The following is a 21,906-nucleotide window of genomic DNA, read 5'->3' as shown; positions in this document are numbered from 1 at the left end:
GGCCATATCTACTACTTTTTATAGACTTTTCCATTCAAGGGTATTGGTGCTTCCATATCAGGCAATGATGCAGCCAGCCAATATACACTCCACTACACATCTATAAAAGTTCATCAAAGGTTTAGTGTCATGCCAAATCTCTGCAGACTCTTGAGGAAATAGAGGCGCTCCCATGCTTTGTTTGTAATTGCGTTACATACTTGGCCCAGGACAGGTCCTCCAAAATAATAACACAAAGGAATTTAAGGTTGCTAACCCTCTCTGCCTCTGATCTTCCAATGAAGACTTGGCTCATGGACTTCTAGTTCCTCTTCCTGAAGCCAGTAATCAGCTCCTTGGTCTTGCTGACACTGAGTACCTTTACAACAAACTTCCTCTATATTCCAAACTGACATCAATAGGGGATTCACTCGTCCTGGAATAAATGCTTCCTGATTATTCTTGTACTACTTCTTATCTACTTTTCCTCCCACTATCTCTACCTCACATGTGCTGTGTATATACAGAGTGTGGTAAGCTTCAGCACCTACAGTATGTGCTACATGAGCCGTCAAGCACAATTGCTTCATCTGCTATGTGAGCCAGGTGCAATTTGAGCTTTACTTTGAGTATAATGGCAAGTTTTTGTCCTGGAGTTTATGAGATGGTTGTTAGTCTGCTAACCAAACATGAGTTCACTATCGTTCACTTTACCCTGCGGTTTGTGGTTCAAGTTGGTTTTTCTCTGTCTGGCACCAAACCTTCAGAGTTCCCATTTATCTCTGTTCCATGATCACCACCCTGTTCTCTACTATAGTACTACAGAACTATTTCACAGTTCCCTAATGCAAACCCTCTTTCCCATTCTCTCTGCTACCTAAACCAACTTGTTACTCTCTCTTCTGGGTTCTGATGAAAAGTCTTGGACCTGAAACATTAAATATTGCTTTTATATAGATGTTGCCTGACCTGCTGAGATTTCCCAATAATTTGATTTTCTTTTAAGTTTTCTGCATCTGTAGTTCTTTTGTAAACTTTTTATTTTGCCTTCCTGTAGCTATGTGTGTTTAATGGTTGACAAATCATAGTCACTTGCCAATAGTGATTTGTGGTGTTGGTTCATTGATTTTACTTGAGTTGCTATGTGCATTTAGATACAAAGATCTTACTTTTGTCATTTTAACTCCTTTGCAAACACTAATATCATCTGCCAGTATATAATACTCCCATTTGCTTCTTTTCACACCCTCCTCTTTCCCTGTTTTTCCAACAATGCCCATATCCTGAACATAAATGAGTAAATCCTCTTATGTGTTTTTGGTAATACTTAGCAAAAATTGATTTATTTATACATAATGCAAGTGGTTTGGAAGCTATTGGTATGGGAGTCTGCTATTAAGAAAATATATCTTCATTTAAATTCACTAATACATTGTAATCATCTTGACCCCTGTGTTTCAACTTCTTAAATGTTACTTTTCCACATGTATACAGTGGCCCAAGTTTCAGAGGAAATGTTGGCATTTCCTAATTAAGCAGCTTTGGGATATACATGAAAGCTTGAATGTTCCAAAGTTGTGGTCAGCTGCTCAACATTATTTTTCTGACTGAACTCCAATTTTCAATTCCATGTAGATCACTGGGGTACCCAGGGCATGGTAAATTTAGATTCTTTTATAATTGCTTGAGTGTTTTTGTGTCGTGGTTCTTTTTAAGTTTTTAATTGAATTCTTACAGTTTTTGAATCTTTCTGAGCTTTGCAAACATTTAGGTTATTTTGGAAAAATATGATAGTTTTGAGCAAGCTGAAGGCTTAGCAAAGCTGGTTGTCAGCGATCTTTTTCACCTTTGTTATAGTCCTGCCTTATTTTGATCACCCTATATAATGGAGCTTGTCTCCTAGTGAGCCTTGCCCACAATAGGATGTAAGTTCAGCTTCCTCATCTTCTGTAGCTTGAATTGTGAACTTTTCAGAAATTATTGGATCCCTGCTGACTACAAATTCTAGCCCATTGACTCTCTGCCATTTGTATCAATTCTGTGAGTATTCATATTTTATGAAATCCAGAATGCACTTCTGTCATCATTCCTGGCAGCTGTATTTGGTGTAATCCCAGATATTCTGAATGGAGGATTAGATTCAAATGGAATGATAAATCCTTTACTAATTCTGACTGACATTTTTAATCACAGGATGTAAATGCTTCAATGACAAGTAGTCCAGTGGCAAGCAAACCGCCTGTGACATTACGCCTGGTTGTTCCAGCAAGCCAATGTGGCTCTCTCATAGGCAAAGGTGGTTCAAAGATCAAAGAAATACGTGAGGTAATGCCTCAGAAACATAAACTCAATAGCCACTTTATTAGGTAAACCTGAACACCTGCCCACTAATGCAAGTATCTAATCAGCCAATTACATGGTAGCACCTCAATGCATAAAAGCATGCAGATATTGTCAAGAGGTTCAGTGATTGAAATGGGGAAGAAATGTAATCAAAGTGACGTAGGAATGGCTTGAGTATCTCAGAAACTGCTGATCTCCTGGGATTTTTACGCACAACAGTCTCTGGAGTTTTACAGGGAATGTTGCAAATGACCGAAAAGAAACAATCTGTGAGCGGCCGTTCCATGGGTGAAAACTCCTTGTCAGAGCAGAACGGCCAGACTGGTTCAAGCTGACAAGAAGGTGACAATAATTCAAATAACCATAGTATAAGAGGTACCTAATAAAGTGGCCACTGAATATATATACCTTTTTCCAAATATAGGGGGAGAACGTGGATACGTCTTATTGTTTGATGACTATATTGTGATTTGCAACAATCTGAACAACATTAAAATCTGTCCATCTCTATTCTGACAACAGAAATTTTAATTTGTTGTTCCCAGCTGTATGGCAAATGACTGTGTGTTACCACTTCCTCTCATCTTTCCAAGCACATCTCATACACATACATTTCCACTCACCTCTTGCACTAGGATGTAGAGATCATAACCAGTGAAGCAGCAGGCATCTGGCCACCCTCACACAACAGGCAGCAGCAACACATTCATGTCTGGCAGTACAGGTGGCTTACTGGAGAGTACCATTTAAAGACTGAACCCTGACAATACTCATCAGAAGGATGAGTCAACAGACGAATGAGTCAACAGATGCTGGGTATTCAGCCATAAATGATCAATAAAAATGAATTAACAATTCAGAGATAGCGGTATACACTGAAAGCATGCATGGATGATCTAAAGTTGCATCCAATATCCAATGTTACATGTGATTACTACAGATAAGGAGGGATACAGTTTCCAGGCACTTGCTTCAACTAACTTATTTGATCTTCAAGGTCTTTTGCATTGATTTATGATGGACACTGCACTCACGTACCATTACTGGGCACTGTGTTCAACGTACAAGCGCATCACTCTTTGTGCAAATACAAAGCCCAACCAAGGTAGTTTATGTCACTGTTGTACTCCCATGACTTATCTGGTCTTTCTATAAATTCCACACATGCGCTTAGGATCTTTCATTTGAGTGACATCAAATCTATTCACACTTGCTGCTGAAAGGACAAACTCTGATTGTGGTCATTGAGGAAATAAAGGTGAATAGTGATGGCTGGACTGTTTTATATTAGACACAATATTGCAACCTTTATATTGCATTAAATGTTGTTGAATCTTATAGATTACAATGATACTAGTAATATAGGTAGACTGATCTATGTGAAGATTTTAGTCACCCATAATTATAATGATATCCTTAGTGTAGTTATATTAGCTTACATTCCTGACTTTACTAACTCCAGTGAAATTTAAAATTATTTTTTTCTCTATTGCATTATCACTAAAGCACACTACAATCCCAGAAATCCTAACTTTAACTTGCAAAGTTTTACAGAATTGTTCTTAAATCAATTTAAGGTAAGATCAGGGCAATTGAACATTTATTTTGTACTTAGACGCATTTGGAGCACTCTTCATGTTAAAACTTCTGAATGTCAAAATACTGAATTAATTCATGCTCGGTGTTTAGAAAGCACTTCTTATGTAGTATGTAATTATAAATTGAAGTTGTCATTTAACTCCTTATTGCATTAATTCATTTCTGTTTATAGACCACAGGTGCCCAGGTGCAGGTAGCAGGTGATATGCTTCCAAACTCCACAGAGCGGACAGTTACTATTTCTGGCACACCAGATGCGATCGTTCAATGTGTGAAACAGATCTGTGTGGTGATGCTTGAGGTATGACATTTAGAGAAATGTAAAACCTCCCTTTAGCTTTGAACTTTGCATTCACAAAACTTGAATAATAATAATTATACAAGTATTAATATTATCAGTGATAAAAGTCAACTACTATCAGCTCATGTAACTAATCTAGAAAATGGATTTGTTAACTCATAAAATTTATCATTAGTCATGATGATATTGAATTGCACATTGCAGTTAATACTTTCAACTGTTTTATGAGACTGGTTACAAAAGCAAGAAAAATACCTTTCTTCTTTGTAAGAAGATATATAAGTAAAATGTTCTTCTATTGCTTTATGTTCCTTCTCTTTAGTCCCCACCCAAAGGTGCCACCATTCCCTATCGCCCAAAGCCTGCCTCTGCACCCGTCATATTTGCAGGTGGCCAGGTAAGAGCAGACAACATTTTGACTTCTGCAGGAAACCACGGCATCTTGGCCCACCATCAGCCAGCACCTGTTAGTTTTTCAAATTTTTTCTGTCTTCTCTCTTGTGCTAAATTACTAAATTAGAATTTTAGTATGCCTATATCTTATTTGTGCACGGGATGACTAATAACTTAATTTCTGCTGAAAATTTTATTTTTAAAGTTTTTATTTTATGCTACAACCATTTTAATTTGTTTGCCTGTTCTAACATAGTGAATGAAGTGGCTTTAATGTTATCAGTGAATTTATGGATTCTCCCTTTATATTATTGGCATTTATATTATTATTGGCAATATTAGTCTTTCCTTACCAGAAATAATGGCTGTTAGATCACAAAATAAAGAAAACAAGATGCATGTTTTACTATCTTTTTTAATTTTTGCATTTTAAATATAACTATTTTTCTAAGTAGCACGTGTTCTATTTTGTGAAATTGATTGCCCTTATATGTTGGATATACAGTATTTCATTAACTATCAACTCCAATATTTCAATGTATAAAATATGTGGCATATGTTCTGTGTTAAAAGAATGTATTGAGTTTTCACCTTACAAATTTTAACAGTTGTCAATTTTTTAAAACAGTATTTTCTTAAGCGGGTATGTATCATGCAGAGCAGGGAAATTCTACATCCAGTTCTGGATCTGCGATGAATTTGGAAGAAGATGGTGCCAGTGAACAATGTGACCAAGGTGAAACCCTCCAAGACGGTTCCTGAAACAACTTCTTTTACATCTTCTTTTACTATCAAATGTGGTTCTGCTACTGTTGGAGCCTCTGATCTACATTTTGGTAGTATGTTTTTTGGCTGATTGAGCGATCTGGTGCTTTGTTCGCTCTTAGGATATTCTTTGAGGCATGCAGCCAAGAAGCCTGGAGACGGGGTGGAAGACCAAGATTGACTTCCATTTCTTGCTGAGAAAGATTGAAACCATCAAGGCGAGTGCAGAAGGCGAAGGGGCGTTCAGTGCCATCTCATTCACTGCTGCCGGAGGAGGGTTTCTGCGTGTGATGGTTTCTCCCTTGATGTTGTTGGAGAATGATGCCAGAGTTCTGGCTCTTGGGCAAGGTTTAGCTGACGGGGTTTGGAGATTGGATGCTGTAGTGCACATTATGATGTGTTTCTGATTTCTGGTTGCTCTTTTTTGTTTGTTGCCATTTTGAGCAATTATGAATCAGAGTGGCCTGCAGGTATTGAACACTGAACATGCCTGCACTCTTTTGATTTTGTATTTTATATTCTGTACTTTTCACTCTTTTTGTTGCCGTTTGCATGATTGGTTTTTATTTTGCGTGTGGGAGAGGGGGTTGGTGTATTTCTTTCAACAGGTTCCGTGTCTTTTTTGTTTTGTGGCTGACTGTGGGGAAGACGAATCTCAGGGCTGTATACAGTACTGCTTACATACCTTGATAATAAATGTACTTTGAATCTTTGAGTTCTCAGATGCGATGGTAGGCTCTCAGTATCCTCAAGCTGTAGGTGAAAAGAAAGACAATTCCTGTTTGCGTGGACATCAGATTAAGGAGGAAAGTTTTGGTCTGAGATTTCTCCCAGTTGAAAGCTGCTTTTTCATAGGGAATCTCTTGGGATTGAGACCTTGGGATTTATGGGTTTTAAGGTGGCTAATGACGCTGGGCAGGAAATGCCAACTCTTCCACAGATGGGGCAAGATGCAGCTGGCTGAGCTTGTAAGGTGGTGCACTCATTCTGTTGCTTATTCAGGCTTCTGTGCTCACTCGATGTACGGCCTTGAGATTCGCCATACCCCTTCTCTACTTAGAGAAGTCAGGGACCAGCTTCCAAGGTGTCAATGGGAATTTGCATGTCTTCAAAGAAACTTATCATTGGATTATTTTTCTCTCTCTACCTGGTAATCTCTTCCCTTGATAGAGCTTGGATGAGAGCATGTTTTTCACGATTATGGTGCCTGGCGTAGGAACAATGTGACCTGCCCAACGTAGCCGGCTGAGAGTAACCTGCACTTGTGTTGGGAGAGGCACTAGCATTAGTTCGCTTATTCTTCCCGTAGATTTGGAGGCAGGTGCTCCAGCATTGCCAACCCCATTCGTGCAGTATATATTGTCATTCATGGGAACAAGGACAGGAAAATAAAAGAAGATTGGTGCAAATATCTGCAAAGTTTGACTGAACTCTTCCAAATCCCAAAGAACAAGCTTATTCCATTAAGATAATTATTTTTAATTGCTTTAAAATTAAACTGTAATCGTTTAGTTTTAAATCAGCTTATTATTTTGTATTTGGTTTTTGTTACTGTTTTTCATTTTTGTAGTTTTTTTAAGTGCATAGATAAGTTTAATTGTACATTTTAACCTCTTGTTTTAGGCATACACAGTTCAGGGACAGTATGCAATTCCTCATCCAGACGTGAGTTCTGTGCACTAAAATCATTGCCCTCTTACTTATTTGTACTGGGCAGCATTTACTTTCTATTTTCAACAAGTAGATGGCAGTTTTCTCTAGTCTTTGCTTTGTGTAGTATGGTAATAATATTGAGTGTTAACTATTTGAAGTTTACTTTTATAGTAGATATGTTAGTTAGAAAGTACGTTGGCCCAGATACAAATCATTGACTCTGCATGATAATATCTCAGGCTTAGTTAATCATTCAAATGTAAATCATATTTAAGCATTAACAATATTTTTAATGTAAAGCAGTAGAAATGTCATTAAATTTGCTTTTTAATAATATAAACTGATTATTTTTAAGCTATGTATTTAAGTTAACTGATTCTCTTTTTGTTTAAGAAATACGGTTTCTGTATTCTGATATAATTCCATTTGATTGGTTAGCTCTAATTTCCCATCCTGCCCTGCAGTTGACCAAGCTTCACCAGTTGGCTATGCAGCATACCCCTTTTACTCCCCTTGGGCAGACCACCCCTGGTTTCCCTGGTACGTACCCTTGACACCCTGGGGATGTCCTTTCTCAAAGCAACTTTATCTCCCATGGTCATTATATCAATTAAATGTGATCAATGACAAGCTTTCCTGTTGTCACATACGTATAGGCTGTGACTAATTTTATAATCACCCTTGTAATAAGTTCTGTCATTTATAGTTATCCATTGCTGTCTTGTACCTTTGTTAACAGCTTCTTGTTTTTTTTAAAAAAAAACAAGTATAGCATCATTTGATTGTAATGTTTCTGTTATTAATTCCAATGTTTCTGAATTATGTCTTGTTTAATATGTTCCCTAAATTTAATTTTGCCCTAGTATTAAGCACTTATGTAATAACAAAACTTCGATATTCTCATTAACATACATCTGTTGCATGTTACATGAAAAGTTTGTATATGCTATAGGCAGAAGTAATTTAAGCCTGCTGAACTGTTTTCCTCTTGTTCTGTTTAATTTCTTTTTAAGGTATGACTGAATTTGTGCTTCTATCAACATAGTTTCCGTTCTAATTCTTAACGTTAACACTTTCTGTCCTCTCATCATTCTTACTTTCAAACTCCTCTCGTGGAGTTTCTTTTTACCCTTTCAAATTATACCTCGTCAGATATATAATTTATCCTCTTCACCTGAAATACCACCTTGTAGTTTTTATGTCTGTCTTCTTTCTTTACACATTCTCTGTACATCATTATTTTTTCCTCCTACATCTAGAATTCTTTTTGTTTGAACCTTTGTTATTATTCTATAATATTGTGCTTTCATTTTTAAAATCCTATGTAGCTTTCTCTTTCAATCTCTATCACTTATTCTTTGTTGTTGCTTCTCTCTATCGGTGCTTTAAGGAGTCCGTGTTTTTAGATGTCTGCCTAGTGGTTGGTTATAATAGATTTCCTTTGTTGTCCTATCAACAGGACTGGATGCTACAGCTCAGAGCAGTTCCCAGGAGCTGACTGTTCCAAATGATGTAAGTGCTCCTAAATCAATTACACTTTAACTTCTTGTGCCTTCTTTTGCCAATCATTCAATTTATAAATTCATCACTGTAAATAATAACAACCTGAAAAAATGCTATCTATTGTTGCAGTACATTAAAAAAAAATTAAAATGGTGAAAAAGCAACCAACTGTTCTTATCAATTTAACCCTACTTTTTATATGAACATTATTTTCTTTAATTGAAATTTATACTTCCTTGATAGCCTTTAGTACTTCGGCATGTTTGTTTAGACAAGACTAGGTGGAATTGGAGACATGCACAATGGTCAATGACAAGACTGAAAAACAAGCTAAATTGGTAACAGCACAATTATATAACACGATTGTATACACATGTGACTGGCTCCTGCTGAGTTTGTCAACATTCACAATCAGCTGCTTAAACAGCCTTCAGTCCTGGAAATTGATGCATGTGTTTTGAAGCATAGAAGTCCAGGATTTGCTGAAATGCTTTTTGGGAGGGAGCTTCCTGTCAGACCTGATGCAGGATTTAAGATGCATTGTCATTCAGGGGCAAATCAAATCAGTGAATCACGAGGTAAAGGGAAAACAGCTTTTGTTTAAATATTTGCAATAGTTTAATGTTTAATTATTTTAAATTTTATGTGTTACTTTAACTTTATTCTTAAATTACAAAAATAAATTTTAAGTTGTAAGTATCTCAGTGACAAAGCCTATCAATCCACTGCTTCAAATATTTCCCACAGCAGCTTTTTTATGAAATCTTGAAGAAAATACAAATACCTGCTCTTCTATAAAAGAAGTATGTTTTGATTATAATCTCTATGTAAACTCCCAAACAAAATACAAATACCTGCACTTTAATAAATAGATATAAATTTTAATTATAAATTCTCTCTTAACTTGTGGGATTGTATTAAATTGGAGCAGGGCAAATTATGAGAGCATTGGGAAGGAACTAGGATAGTTAATTGGGAACAGCTGTTTTTGAACAAGTCCACATTTGACATTTGGAGGATTTTTAAAGATCAACTGCACAGAAGAAAGGATAGGGATGGCAAGATAAGTGAACCTTGGATGGTGACAAAGGTGATGAATTTAGTCAAGAAGGAAATGGAAAAATACGTAAAGCTTTGGAAGCTCGAATCAAACAGAGCACTTGAGGATAAAAAAGAAGATAGAAAAGATTTAAGAATTAGAAACGACAGGAGGGGCCATGAAGAACTTTTGCCAAGTAGGATTAAAGAGAATTTCAAGGCATACTATACATACATCCCAAGAGATAGAGGATAATTAGGATAGGACCACTCAAGGGTAAAGGGGGCTTTACATTTGCATGGATGCAGACAATGAGGGTGAATTCCTGAATGAGTACATTTACATGAGTATTTGCCAAGGAGAAGGATGTGGAGGATACGGTGATCAGTGTTGAATTAGTTGATATACTAGGGCATTTTGGGTTAAAGGAGGAGGTAGTGCTGGTTCTCTGAAAGAGCATTAAGGTGGGTAAGTCCCCAGGGCCTAATGGGAGTTGGTGGAATGGGGGAAGGAGAATTATTGGAGTGGGAAGGGCCCTTGGTTATGTTGGCTGCTTTCCAAGAAATGGTAGATTTGCTCTCTTGTAATCGTGAACTATTCAGAATGTAATTTAACACGTGAAACAGTTAATCCGGGGATAAAGGTGCTATCTTAGTTTTGTCTAATCGTCAATAAAACCAATTGCTTTCTGCATTAATCTTCACAGTCTGAACTAGGGGCCAACATTTTATTATTTAGTAAATTAGAACCCTGTCCTTCAATTGTCAGTTCAAAACTGCATTTTGAGTTTGGAAACAGCTTTTTGATTTATATTAATAGTAGCTTCATATCAATATCAATTTGTATATTGTCTTTTCTGCAGATCCATTTAACAGATGACAATGTTGTTCTATTTTTCTTCCACAACAGTTAATAGGATGTATTATTGGCAGACAAGGGAGCAAAATAAATGAAATTAGACAGATGTCAGGAGCACAAATCAAAATTGCAAATGCAACAGAAGGTTCCACAGAGCGACAGATCACCATCACAGGATCTCCTGCCAATATTAGCCTGGCACAGTACCTTATAAATGCAAGGTAGGTCTGCTTTTTATTGTTCTTTAAAATATCAAGGAAGAACACATCACATGCTGATATAAGAAGTTGTGCCGTAATTATTGCAGACAAAAAGAACTCTCCAATCTCACATTGGGAATACTCAAAAAAATTCTGGGGTAATATTCATTTCATAAATAAATTTAAAAAAATCATAACCTTGGGTTGAATGGATTATTTAAAATAAATTCAGGCTTAATCCTCAGTAACAGTAAAAACATTTCAGTTGTTAGGAAGCATTTTAACAGTGAATCTATACATATCAAAGCTTCAGAAGTTGTGGTGAGGTAGCAGTTACCAATGCTACACTGCTGATGTCATTTCTTGTAGTCCTTTGGAGCTACACCATCACATAGTAACTAGTGACTTGGCCAGGAGCATTTCACTGTAATCTTGGTGTGAAACCTCTCTAACAGAAAGATTTACTGATTTCCTAGGAAATAGTGGTACTGTAAAAAGTGCCAGCATGATTCAGGCTGGTTTCCTAGGCCATAACTGAGAAAAATAATCTTTAGAGTTAAGAACATGATGAACTAAAAAGACACAATTTAAGAAAAAATTTACTAAAGGAATAATACCAAAATATTATCACTAACCAGTAAACTAATGATGATTGTGGTTCTTTCAGTTGAAACAAACTATTATCAAATTTATTACAATACTTGGATTGTGCCTTTGCAAGAGCAAATTGTAACTGTGGAAATAGCATAATTGTTTTAATTTTGTATGTTTCTGTTGTGATCACAGTATTTGAAAATACTACACTTGCAACTCCACTGAGAAGAGCCAAATATGTGGAACTTTGTACTTCTGCTCCACTGTGTATTTATCTTTAGACAAGTCTGTTACAAAGAATTCAACTTCAGCTAAAATTCAATTAGCAAACTTAGGTTTAACATGCAATGTACCCATTAAAGTATAAGAAGTTAATATCTTCTGAAAAGTCAACAGTCCTCAAAAAGTACTAAGTTTATTACAGAGATGATCATAACTAATATCTGTTACAAATTTCTCAAGATCTATATATAATGTCCAAGTTGTTAACACAGGAAACCAACTGAACATTATGCCATTATATCAATCAAACAAATATTTAACTTCTCTGGGTCTCATGCAATAAAATTCCGCAACCTTTCTGTAGATAAAATGCATTCTTTCTGGGCCTGGTGCAACATCCTTCCACTGGTCCAATGTAGTTCTCCCCAGAGTCTAGCACATTAGTGTCCATAGTGTTTTATATCCCTCAGCTGCCGTTATACAGAAAAAAAAACTTGGAAAACAGACATGCATTTAACTGCATCTCTGGAGGACACCTGCCACTGTTGAAAATTAAACATTTTATTGAAAATGATAGCAAAATTAGAAGTCTAATAAATTTGGATGAATGGTTTGAACCCATTGATTTTTATCACATTTGTCAAACTAGTTGTCACACTCCGCTTGTTAATTGTGAGTTGTACTAAGTCATTGACACATTGCTTCTGTTTACACCAGAGGTTTGGTCTCAGCAAATTTAATATTGTTTCTTTTTAAACCACTGGACTGAAATAGTAGTAACCAAATAATTTCCTTAGGCCATGATTCTCCTTCAGTTTTGTGATGGCTTCTTGAATGTTAGAGTGAAGCAGGAGAGCCTTTAGTGTGGAATAGTCCATTTGAATTAAAAGTGAATCCAAGTTACAACTAATAGTGCTGGCTTACAGCAAGGCTGAAGATGCAGTCAATGGTTGAGTGACCTATGGTCAGCAGAATATTGGAAAAGGACACAAAATATAATAGCATGTAATATCTCCATGATAAAAAGTTCTGATGTATTTTTATGCCATTGACATTAAGAATTATTACATTCTTCTTAATAAATTATTAAATTATTTCAGTTTCTAATAAGAACTGTAATGAAGGAAAATAAAAGTAGAAAACATATAGTTTGTTCCCTTTCTGAGTAGCTAAACCAAAATATTTTTAATTGAATTATAGAGATGTTCAAACTTAATTCTTGGAAATTGATAATATCAGATTTTGCTTCTGTTTTTTATTTTCATCTAGGTTAATTTCAGGGTGAGATTAACAAGTATTTGTTTCAGATGCCAGTTTCAAATCTATGCCCACTCCATTGAGGTAGATGAGGGAGGAGATCACCTGATCAATAGTTGACCTCAGCACACTGGTTGGAGGGGAAGAGAATTGGTGGAATTTCTTTTAATAAGTGAGATTGTTAACAGTGATGTCTTACATGTGTACTTGCACCGAGTGTCCAACAATGTTCCCTGTGTTTGATCAACCCATAAAGTCACTATATAAATGATGATCATTTGGAAGGGACATTGGATACAGACCACTACTTTCAGAAGTCTTTTCTAGCAGAGAGTAAACAAATAAAACAAATGAGCAACCAGCAAGGAAATACTTTTGGATGAAACATATTGTGGGGATTTAAAATCTTATGAGTGGGATGGATTGGAAGTATTTTTTCTATAAACAGCATGCATCAGAAATCTTGTACCACCTCATCAAATTCCTCTTTAAGTTCACTGCAAAGAGACTTGGAAGAGCAAATTGAGAATCTCAGTGCAGTAATTCCTTGATTTATGAAAGTTTGATACCTGACTTTTACTAGAACAGCATTAACTTTTGGGTGCATTCCTTTAATTGAAATAGTTTCTTTATTGATTTAATGAATAGTACACCAGTCTCTCCATGTAGGAGTACGCTGAATCAAAGAGCCCACTTGGCATTCCACACAGCCTTTTCGCTTTTCCAGATTCCACATTTTTCGTGAAGTCAGCTCGTCCATAAATAAATCACTGCACACTAGATTCTCATCAGCAACAATATTAGCTGGTATTTTGGGCGTTGGATTGGTGTGCTTGGATTTCATGATGTTACTAAAACTTTCCAAGCAAACCAAAGAAAGCATGTCAGCAGTGGATGGAGGGTTAGAAATGATCAAAGGGAGTAAACTGCAGCCTCATCAAAGTTTTGAAATATCTTGTGAAAGACTTCTTTCAAGTTGTTTTGGGAGTTGGTTTAAGAAATCTTAATGAAAAAAAAGATGTATGAAATTTGTTCACCACAGAGTGTAGCTCTCCAAGGTTAGAACTTGTGCATTGCTGTCCTGAGACCCTGAAACAAAACCCATTATGAACAATCGTAACTATGAACTCTCATTTGTGCCACCCACATTAGATATGAATAATGCTTGGCCCTGGATGAAAGTGCTAAATTTGGTAAAGCTAATTACATGTGTATTAGGCAGAAATTGGGGAAAGTAGATTGGGATCATTGTTTTAGGGGATAACCCTTCTTCTGGAATGTGGGAGTCTTTTAAAGACAACAGGTTAGAATTCAGGAATATCATATTCCAATGAGGATGAGTGACAAGGATGGAAAAGTACAAGAACCAAGAAAAATTGTAAACTTAGTCAAAAGGAAAACACTTGTAAAGTTTGAGAAGCTCAAAAAAAACTAAGACCCTTCAGGAATATAAAGGAAGCAGATAAGGACTTGTAAAGGGTTCTGTGTAAAGTTCTTGGCAAGTAATATTAAGGAGAACCCAGACGTATTTTTCATGTGCAGTTAGGAGCGAGAGGGTAGCTAAGAGAAGATTAAGACCTTTTAAGGACAATGAAGGGAAGTGGATGAGGTCCTAAATTAGTATTTGCTTCACTGTGAAAGGAGGAAGAGGGAAGGAGTAAAACACACCTGTGTTTACCTAAACTTGGAGAATATGATGTTCATAACATTAGGTTAAAGACTTCAGGCCAGTTGAAGTGCAACTGAGAACTCATGATGCCCATAGTAACAGAGAGCAGGTGCTCAGAAAATTTGTCACATAATCTGCACGTGGTCTAACTGTGATGGTATTTTGAGAGGTTGGTGATGAAACATTATCAACTCATGCCTGAGGGATTGGATCCACTCCAATTTGCCTACCATTATAACAGGTCAAAGTAGCTGCCACTTCATTTGCTCTTCACCCAACCCTAGAATATCTGGACAGTGAAAATGCATACATCAAGATGCTCCTTATTACTAACATTTGATACTAACATCACCTCAAAACTAATGAATAAGCTTCAAGACCTTGGCCTCAATAACTTCTTATGACTATGAGGCTAAGCACAGCTCCAGTGCCATATTTAAGTTTGCTGATGACACCACTGTTGTTGGTCAAATTAAAGGTGGTGATGAATCAGCACATAGGAGGGAGATTGAAAATCTGCTGAGTGATGCCACAACAACAACCTCTGACTCAATGTCAGCAAGACCAGGAGCTGATTACTGAGTTCTGGAGGAGGAAACCAGAGATCTATGAGCCAGTCCTCATTGGAGGATCAGAGGTAGCTTTGCCAGTGATGGAATAGGCTGTATCAAGAGTTTTCCATTACTGTGAACTGGTGGTTCCGTACCAGAGCACAATGCGATCAGTTAGGATACTCTCCACTGCAGATGTATAGGAAATTGTCAAAGTTTTTCATGACATGCTGAATCTACACAAACCTCGCAAGCTATGGCAGTTACATGTTGGCCCTGGGACAGATCATCTGATATGATATTGATTTGGCCAACAACAGTGGTATCATCAGCAAACTTAAATTCAGCATTGGAGCTGTGCTAACTTATAGATATAAAGTGAGTATAGCAGGGGGCTAAAAACACAGCTTCGTGGTGCATCTGTGCCAATAGAAATTGTGGCAGAGATGTTGTTGCCTATCTGAACTGACTGGGGTTACAAGTGAGGAAATTGAGGATCCAGTTGCACAAGGAAGTACTGAAGCCCAAATTCTTAACGGTTATTGAATAGATTTCCCTCCTTAAATATCTCACTTTTCACCCTTAATCTGTGACTTATAGTTTTTTTTTAAATTTAAATTCCCCCCCCCCCCCCAATCTTGGTGCAAAAACCTACTTGCATTTACCCTATTTATTACCCCACAAAACACTTGTATACCTCTATGAAATCTCCTCGCACTTTCCAGGACTCCAAGGGAATAACCTATTCAAACTTTTCCAATAATTCAAGTCCTCAAGTCCCAGCAAGACACTTGTAAATTTTTCTGTACTCTTTCAATCCTATTGATACAGCATCTTTCCTGTATACAATATTCCAAATTTGGTCACAAACATTTCATGAAAGTTAAACATAGTATCCCAACTCCTGTACTCTGTACTCTGATTTGAGATGGCCAATGTGCTAAATGCTCTCAATACAACCCTATCAAGCTGCGACACCACTTACAGCAAATTCTAGATCTATATTCTCAGATCCCTCTATTTTACTGCACTTCTCGATCCCTCACACATTCACTGTGTAAGTCCTACCTTGGTTTGACCTTCTGAGGTGCAAAACCTCAAACTTGTCTGCATGAAATTCCATTTGCCATTTCTTATCTGGTCCAGATCCTGCTGCAAACTTTGATAGAGTTCCTCACTGTCCACTATGCCTCCAATATCCTTGTTATCCACAGACTGACTGGTCTAATTTACCAAATTGTCATCAAAATAATTAATATTGATAGCAAACGACAACAGACCCAGTACCAATCTTTGCAGCACACCACTGATCAGAGGCCTCCAGTCAGAGAGACAACCGTCATCTGCTATTCTGTCTTCTCTCACTAAACCAATGGTGAATCCAATGCACTATTACTTCCTGAACAATGACAGAACCTTCTAGAAGAGCCACCCATACAGGACTTTGTCAAAAGCTTTGATAAAGTCCATGTAGACAATATCTTCTGCCTTTCCTTCATCAACTTTCCTGATGGCCTCTTTGGAAAAACACTGAAATATTGATTAGACATAACCTACCAAGCACAAAGCCATATTGACTTTCCTTAATCAGACTCTATCATTGCAAATATATGTACAATATATCCTGTCCCTTAGAATATCTTCCAATAATTTACCCACAACTGACACCCCAGGCTCACCAGCCTATAATTTCCTATCTTATTCTCAGAACCTTCCTTGAACAATGGAGCATTATCTATCAGCCAATCTTCTATGACCTCACCTGTGGTTAAGAATGTTTTAAATGCATCTGCCAAGGCTCCTACAACTTCTACACTAGCCTCCCACAAGGTCTGAGGGGACATCTTGTCAGGCTCTGGGGACATGTTCACCATGATTTGCCACAATAAAGCAAGCACCTCTCTTCTGTTATTCAGAATAGCGCTATGACCTCACAACTGTTTTCTTTCAGTTCTACAGACTCTGTGTCCATCTCATGTAAATACAGATGCAAAAAAAAAATTTAAGATCTCCCCTATCTCTTTTGGCTCCATGCGAAGTTGACCAACTTTGTCCCTTGTTATCGTTCATAATTCTGTAGAAGCCCTTGGAATTCTCCTTCACCTTGTCTGCTAGAAGTGCCTCATACCCTCTTTTAGTTCTGATTTTTCTCTTAAGTATTCAATGGATTTCTTATACTCCTCAAGCACCTTATTTGTCCCTTGCCTCCTGTACCTATTATGGATCTCTTTCTTAATCATGGCCTCAATATCCCTCGAAAAACAATGTTATTTAAACCTGTTAGCCTTGCTTTTTATTCTAACAAGAGTATACAAACTCTGTAGTCTCAATATTTCACATTTGAATATCTCCCACTTACCATACATTTCCTGGGTGGGGGGGGGGGGAAATACAGCCACACTCAACACACTGAAGAATTCTCCAATTTCCTGATTCTGTATTGAAAACTATTTATTGACAATCAAGTAAGGAAACATTTCTAAACAGTAGGTGAGCAATTTAATAACTTCACTTTGCTTGAAGCAGAGACTAAACCCAAAGTAGAAACCTCTAAGAAAAATTGTAAAACTCCTTTTAATTTTACTTCACAACATGCAGAAACTGACTGAAAACGGCAAATTTTCTCATAGAATGTGTCCAAGTTGCCTTAACATTAACACAATATTTTTCAGATTTTCTAACTAATTGAATTGAATGGATATGCTGATAACAATATCAACTCCATTATTTCAAGGTTCAGTGCAAGCAAAGCACATGATGGATGGTAGAGTTGAGTATATAGTGTTACGAACCCCGTAACGGAGTCACTTACCAGCAAAGATAGAGAGGCCCGTTGAAGTCTGATGGTACTATGTTTAAAAGTCTTTATTTATAAAGGGGCACAAAAATAAGATTAATACAGACATTCAGATAAAATACGTCATCAATACTCAATCTAAAAACGCAGGTATAATAATAATCATCAATTAAGCAATAGCTCTACTGTTTGTCTAGGGGATATTGTATTGTCTGATGGAAAGATAAAAGTCACAGTCCTTTCAAGCTGTAGCTCTTTGGGTTTAAGAGAGACGGTTTGAAACTTGCCTGGGTCTTTATGAGGCCAATCCGTTGCGTCGGGGGAGTTGGTTCCCTGTTGTTAGTTCCAAGTCGTTTTCCGTGGTACCAGCCACCAGCCCCCAGGCAAAGGAACCGAATGCACGTGGCTTCCTTCAAATGGCTTCCCGCTATTATGGGATCACTAGGGTTTCTTTTGGTGCATCTGAGGGGCTGTCCCTACAGCCCCCCCCCTTTTATCTTAACTCGCCGGGTAGTAGATGTCAATCAGGTTGGGGTGATGCAATCTCTCTCTCAACCAGCCCACTTTGCCCAAGGGCTTGCACATAGCATAGTCCCCAATCCACAAACGTCGTCTCCAGGAGACAATAGCCAGGTCTCTCTCTCTCTCTCTCTCATTTCTTGGGTCCTCTGACCCAACCCAATAATGCTCTTGCAATTCTCACAAAGGAGGGGGCTCCCCCGCACCCTTCGGCCCCTCAGAGCTGTGTTGCATTCATAACAATAGTACAAAACAAAAACCACAAAGTGGGATAACAACAAGGCAAAGCTGCTTCTGAAAATGTATCAAGTTATGACCACCTTACATATAGGCCCAGCCACTGAAACCCATTCAATCACCTGACCAGGTTAATTCTCCAGTACAAAGTCTAGTATATTCCCTAAATGTGTTATTTTGAGAAACTCTCCTGGAAGCAGCTAACAAATTCTGTTTCATCTAAGCCCCTTGCACGTAGTCCCTGTCAATACTGGGGATGTTAAAATTTTCCATCACAACATCTTTGTTCTTACATCTTTTCATGATCTGCCTATATCACTGATTCTGTTCAATGCTTTGAAATTTTTAATTTAACTTTAGCTGTTAATTCTAGCTGAGGTAAATTATTTTGTCACGAAAGATTAGCTTTGCAGCAGACTTTCTAGATGCGAAACATGATAAAAATGCATGTATGGGATAACTTTAACTGTGCAAATGCTGAAGTTAGTCTTGAAAGAAGGTGTTAAAAATCTAATTGTGTTGCTACTTCATATGATGCAGAGAATGTTCCAAGGTGAATTCTCTTGCCTTTCAATTCAGAGACTATACCTTTGGTGTAAACATTATTATTCAAATGTAACTGTTTCTCTGTGGGCAATTTTGCAGCAGATACTTGAAGGGAAGGTCTTATGACCATAAGATAGATGAGCAGAAGTAGGCCATTTGGCCCATCGAATCTGCTCTACCATTTCATCATGACTGATCCATTTCCCTCTCAATCCCAATCTCCTACCCTCTCCCCATATCCCTTCATGCCCTGACTAATCAAGGTTATTTTCATTGTTATTTAATTGTTTTTCAATAACAAAAGCTTACTTAAAAGTATAAAGCCCTAACCGATGGAAAAGCCAAGAAAAAAATATCAAATCAATTGTATTTGTGTGGTCATTTTTAAATTGACTCTGTAATTCAGAGGTCATACATTCATACCTCTGTATGGCCAACTTGGTTATTACAAACCTTACTTTAGATCAATTTTTCATTCTGTTGAAGTTGCATGGAGTTTACCCTATGCTAAAGCCAAACATCTGTCTCTTAATTACCAGCAGCTCAGCCCTCACACTTGCAGTGGTGTGTACCCCATTATTATGGGCTGGTCAGCTGTCATTGCTTTGATGCTCACAGGAAGTGTGCAATGACATCATCAACTGCACATGTGCGACAGTTGGAAAGCCCAGTACAGCAGCTATGTGTGTGGTAAAGGAATAAAATCAAGATAGAATGAATGACGCTCCATTGAGGAGAACAACTTGAATTTCCCTGTAGATCTGTAAAACCAGGGTCTGACTGCATGTTGTCCACCCCCAAATTGTATTCTAGATATTTAAAACAACATGCAATATTAAATGTTCAGTATGGAATTTAAGAATATCAATTTGCTACAATGTCTGTAAGGTCCTTGGAGCAATATTTTTGATGTTGTTAATTGCAACATTTAAAGAAACTGTAAAGCCAAAAGGAAATCTAAATGACTTTCTGGAAAATGAGTTGGCATAGCTAAGTATCCACTTGTCAGTAAATATGTAATTATAATCTCATAAACTAAATCCTGTTTAGTTTTCAAGACAACTGATATTCTACCTGGGTGGTAGCGTAGCAGATATCATGATGCTACTACAGCTCAGGGCATCGGAATTCAGAGTTCAATTCCGGCGTCATCCGTAAGGAGTCTGTACATCCTCACCATAGAATGTGTGACTTTTCCCTGGGTGCTCCATTTTCATCCCACAGCCCAAAGACATATCGACTAGGTTGTGAATTGCCCAGTGATTAGGTTAGAGTTAAATCGGGGCTGTTGGGGTTGCCTGGCTCAAAGGGTCGGAACGGCATATTCTGCTCTATCACTAAATTTAAAAACTATATATATATATATATATATATATATATGTTACACTTGTGTAAATGTACAATGTACATAATGTGATATAAATATGAAATGCAAGAAAATGTTCATTTAATTTATTCTTTATATACTAGTAATTTATCAATGTATCTTTGCACTCACCATTAGTATCCTTGTGTAAATTTGATTTACTAAGTACAGTTAATAATTCTAAATGGATTTTAATTCTCCTCTTTCAAATAGAATAAGACAGCAATTATTTATGTGCATTGTACCATTCAGGAAATGGAGAAACCCCAGCTTCAAATTAATTGAATTCATCATCTTTTTATTTGCAAAGTCATATAGAAGAATTGGAAATGGATACTTATGGTAATGTGTGTGGGATCAAACAAAAAGATTTTATAACATTTATAACTCAGATATACTTGTTCTTTGGAAGAAAATCTAAATTATTTTGAATTCTTGATCTTTAAGTTTGCTTTTTCATCATTAGTCATTGTGCTTTTCCTCAGATTATTTTCATTCATGTCAAGCCATATTGAGACTCTGATCTTTTTAAATTAAAGTCTCATCAAGCCGTGAAATATCCTTTTGTTATTTCTCTTTTTTAACATGTTTCCCTCTCACCCTCAACCCTCATTTCTCACTTTTTCCTTCCCATTGCCTCTTCCATCTGTTCACCAATCTAATCCCATCCTTTGTTTGCTCCCTTCTTACCTCCTTCCCTTACCCTGGCTTGTCCTACCCAACTGTTTGTTCCTGTTCCTCTCTTCACTTGCAGCTTAGAGATGGCTAAAGTCAGCACCCAGACTGCTTCCGTCATCAACCCTGTTGACCTGAACATGAACCTCTCTCAGTCTGCTCCCCCTTCCTCCACCCCCACCTCTGTGGCTGTTTTAGCAGCGACAGCAGCTGCTTCTGTGGTAAATGTGAACATCCCTTCCCCTTTACCAACACCCAACTATGCTGTACCTGTCTCCAATCTGCTTGGCATGAGAACTGTTCCACTCTTGGCACTTAATGCCGCTGCTGCTGCAGGGACCACAGATGTATCTGCTTATTCTCCCAAAGTTCCATCGGCGAGCGGTGTTAAGAAATGTGGTCGGCAGAAGTTTGCTCCATATTGAAGGAATGTTCTTCCTGTCTCTACCTAAATCGTGTGGTAGAAGATAAATGCATTTTAAACTTTATTCAGTTGTAATGTAACTATTAACTCATAAAATTGTCTTCCACCTTCCACTATTTTTAACAAGTGATGCAACTAGTTCCAACAGCTTACTGACCTATTTTATGAGAAAAAGAATTTATTTTCCAACAATCTGGGGTAAAATGGCCAAAACAATAAATTGATAGATGTTCAATGCCATGATCTACTTCTACAGTAGATGCCAATTATTAAAACTATGTAAAGAACATTTCAAAAATGGGATTTGCAAAGGTGAATTATTGTAAAATGTGAAGATACTTGGAACAAGTCAAGGAAAATTAAAATAACTGTAATAATAGGTAATCTTCCTTGAGGTGGAAAACTGTGGCAATATG

At 37.2% G+C, this 21,906-nt stretch overlaps 1 protein-coding gene across 1 annotated transcript in view; it reads left to right on the top strand.

The window, feature by feature from the left end:
• The window catches only part of zgc:110045 (uncharacterized protein LOC664755 homolog), a 182,021-nt gene extending 160,523 nt beyond the window's left edge, over positions 1–21,498 (top strand). The window contains exons 6-13 of the mRNA XM_059972480.1: positions 2,173–2,304; positions 4,094–4,222; positions 4,545–4,619; positions 7,004–7,045; positions 7,498–7,573; positions 8,493–8,545; positions 10,485–10,654; positions 21,146–21,498. Coding sequence (XP_059828463.1) covers positions 2,173–2,304; positions 4,094–4,222; positions 4,545–4,619; positions 7,004–7,045; positions 7,498–7,573; positions 8,493–8,545; positions 10,485–10,654; positions 21,146–21,491 — 1,023 coding nt within the window. The 3' untranslated portion in view covers positions 21,492–21,498. The remainder of the gene's footprint in view (positions 1–2,172; positions 2,305–4,093; positions 4,223–4,544; positions 4,620–7,003; positions 7,046–7,497; positions 7,574–8,492; positions 8,546–10,484; positions 10,655–21,145) is intronic.
• Positions 21,499–21,906: the final 408 nt, after the last annotated feature.

This window comes from Hypanus sabinus, chromosome 6, assembly GCF_030144855.1.
Source record: "Hypanus sabinus isolate sHypSab1 chromosome 6, sHypSab1.hap1, whole genome shotgun sequence".
Taxonomy (NCBI): domain Eukaryota; kingdom Metazoa; phylum Chordata; class Chondrichthyes; order Myliobatiformes; family Dasyatidae; genus Hypanus; species Hypanus sabinus.
Note: the sequence above shows the minus strand (reverse complement) of the source record. Positions and strands in the feature narration are given on the sequence as shown.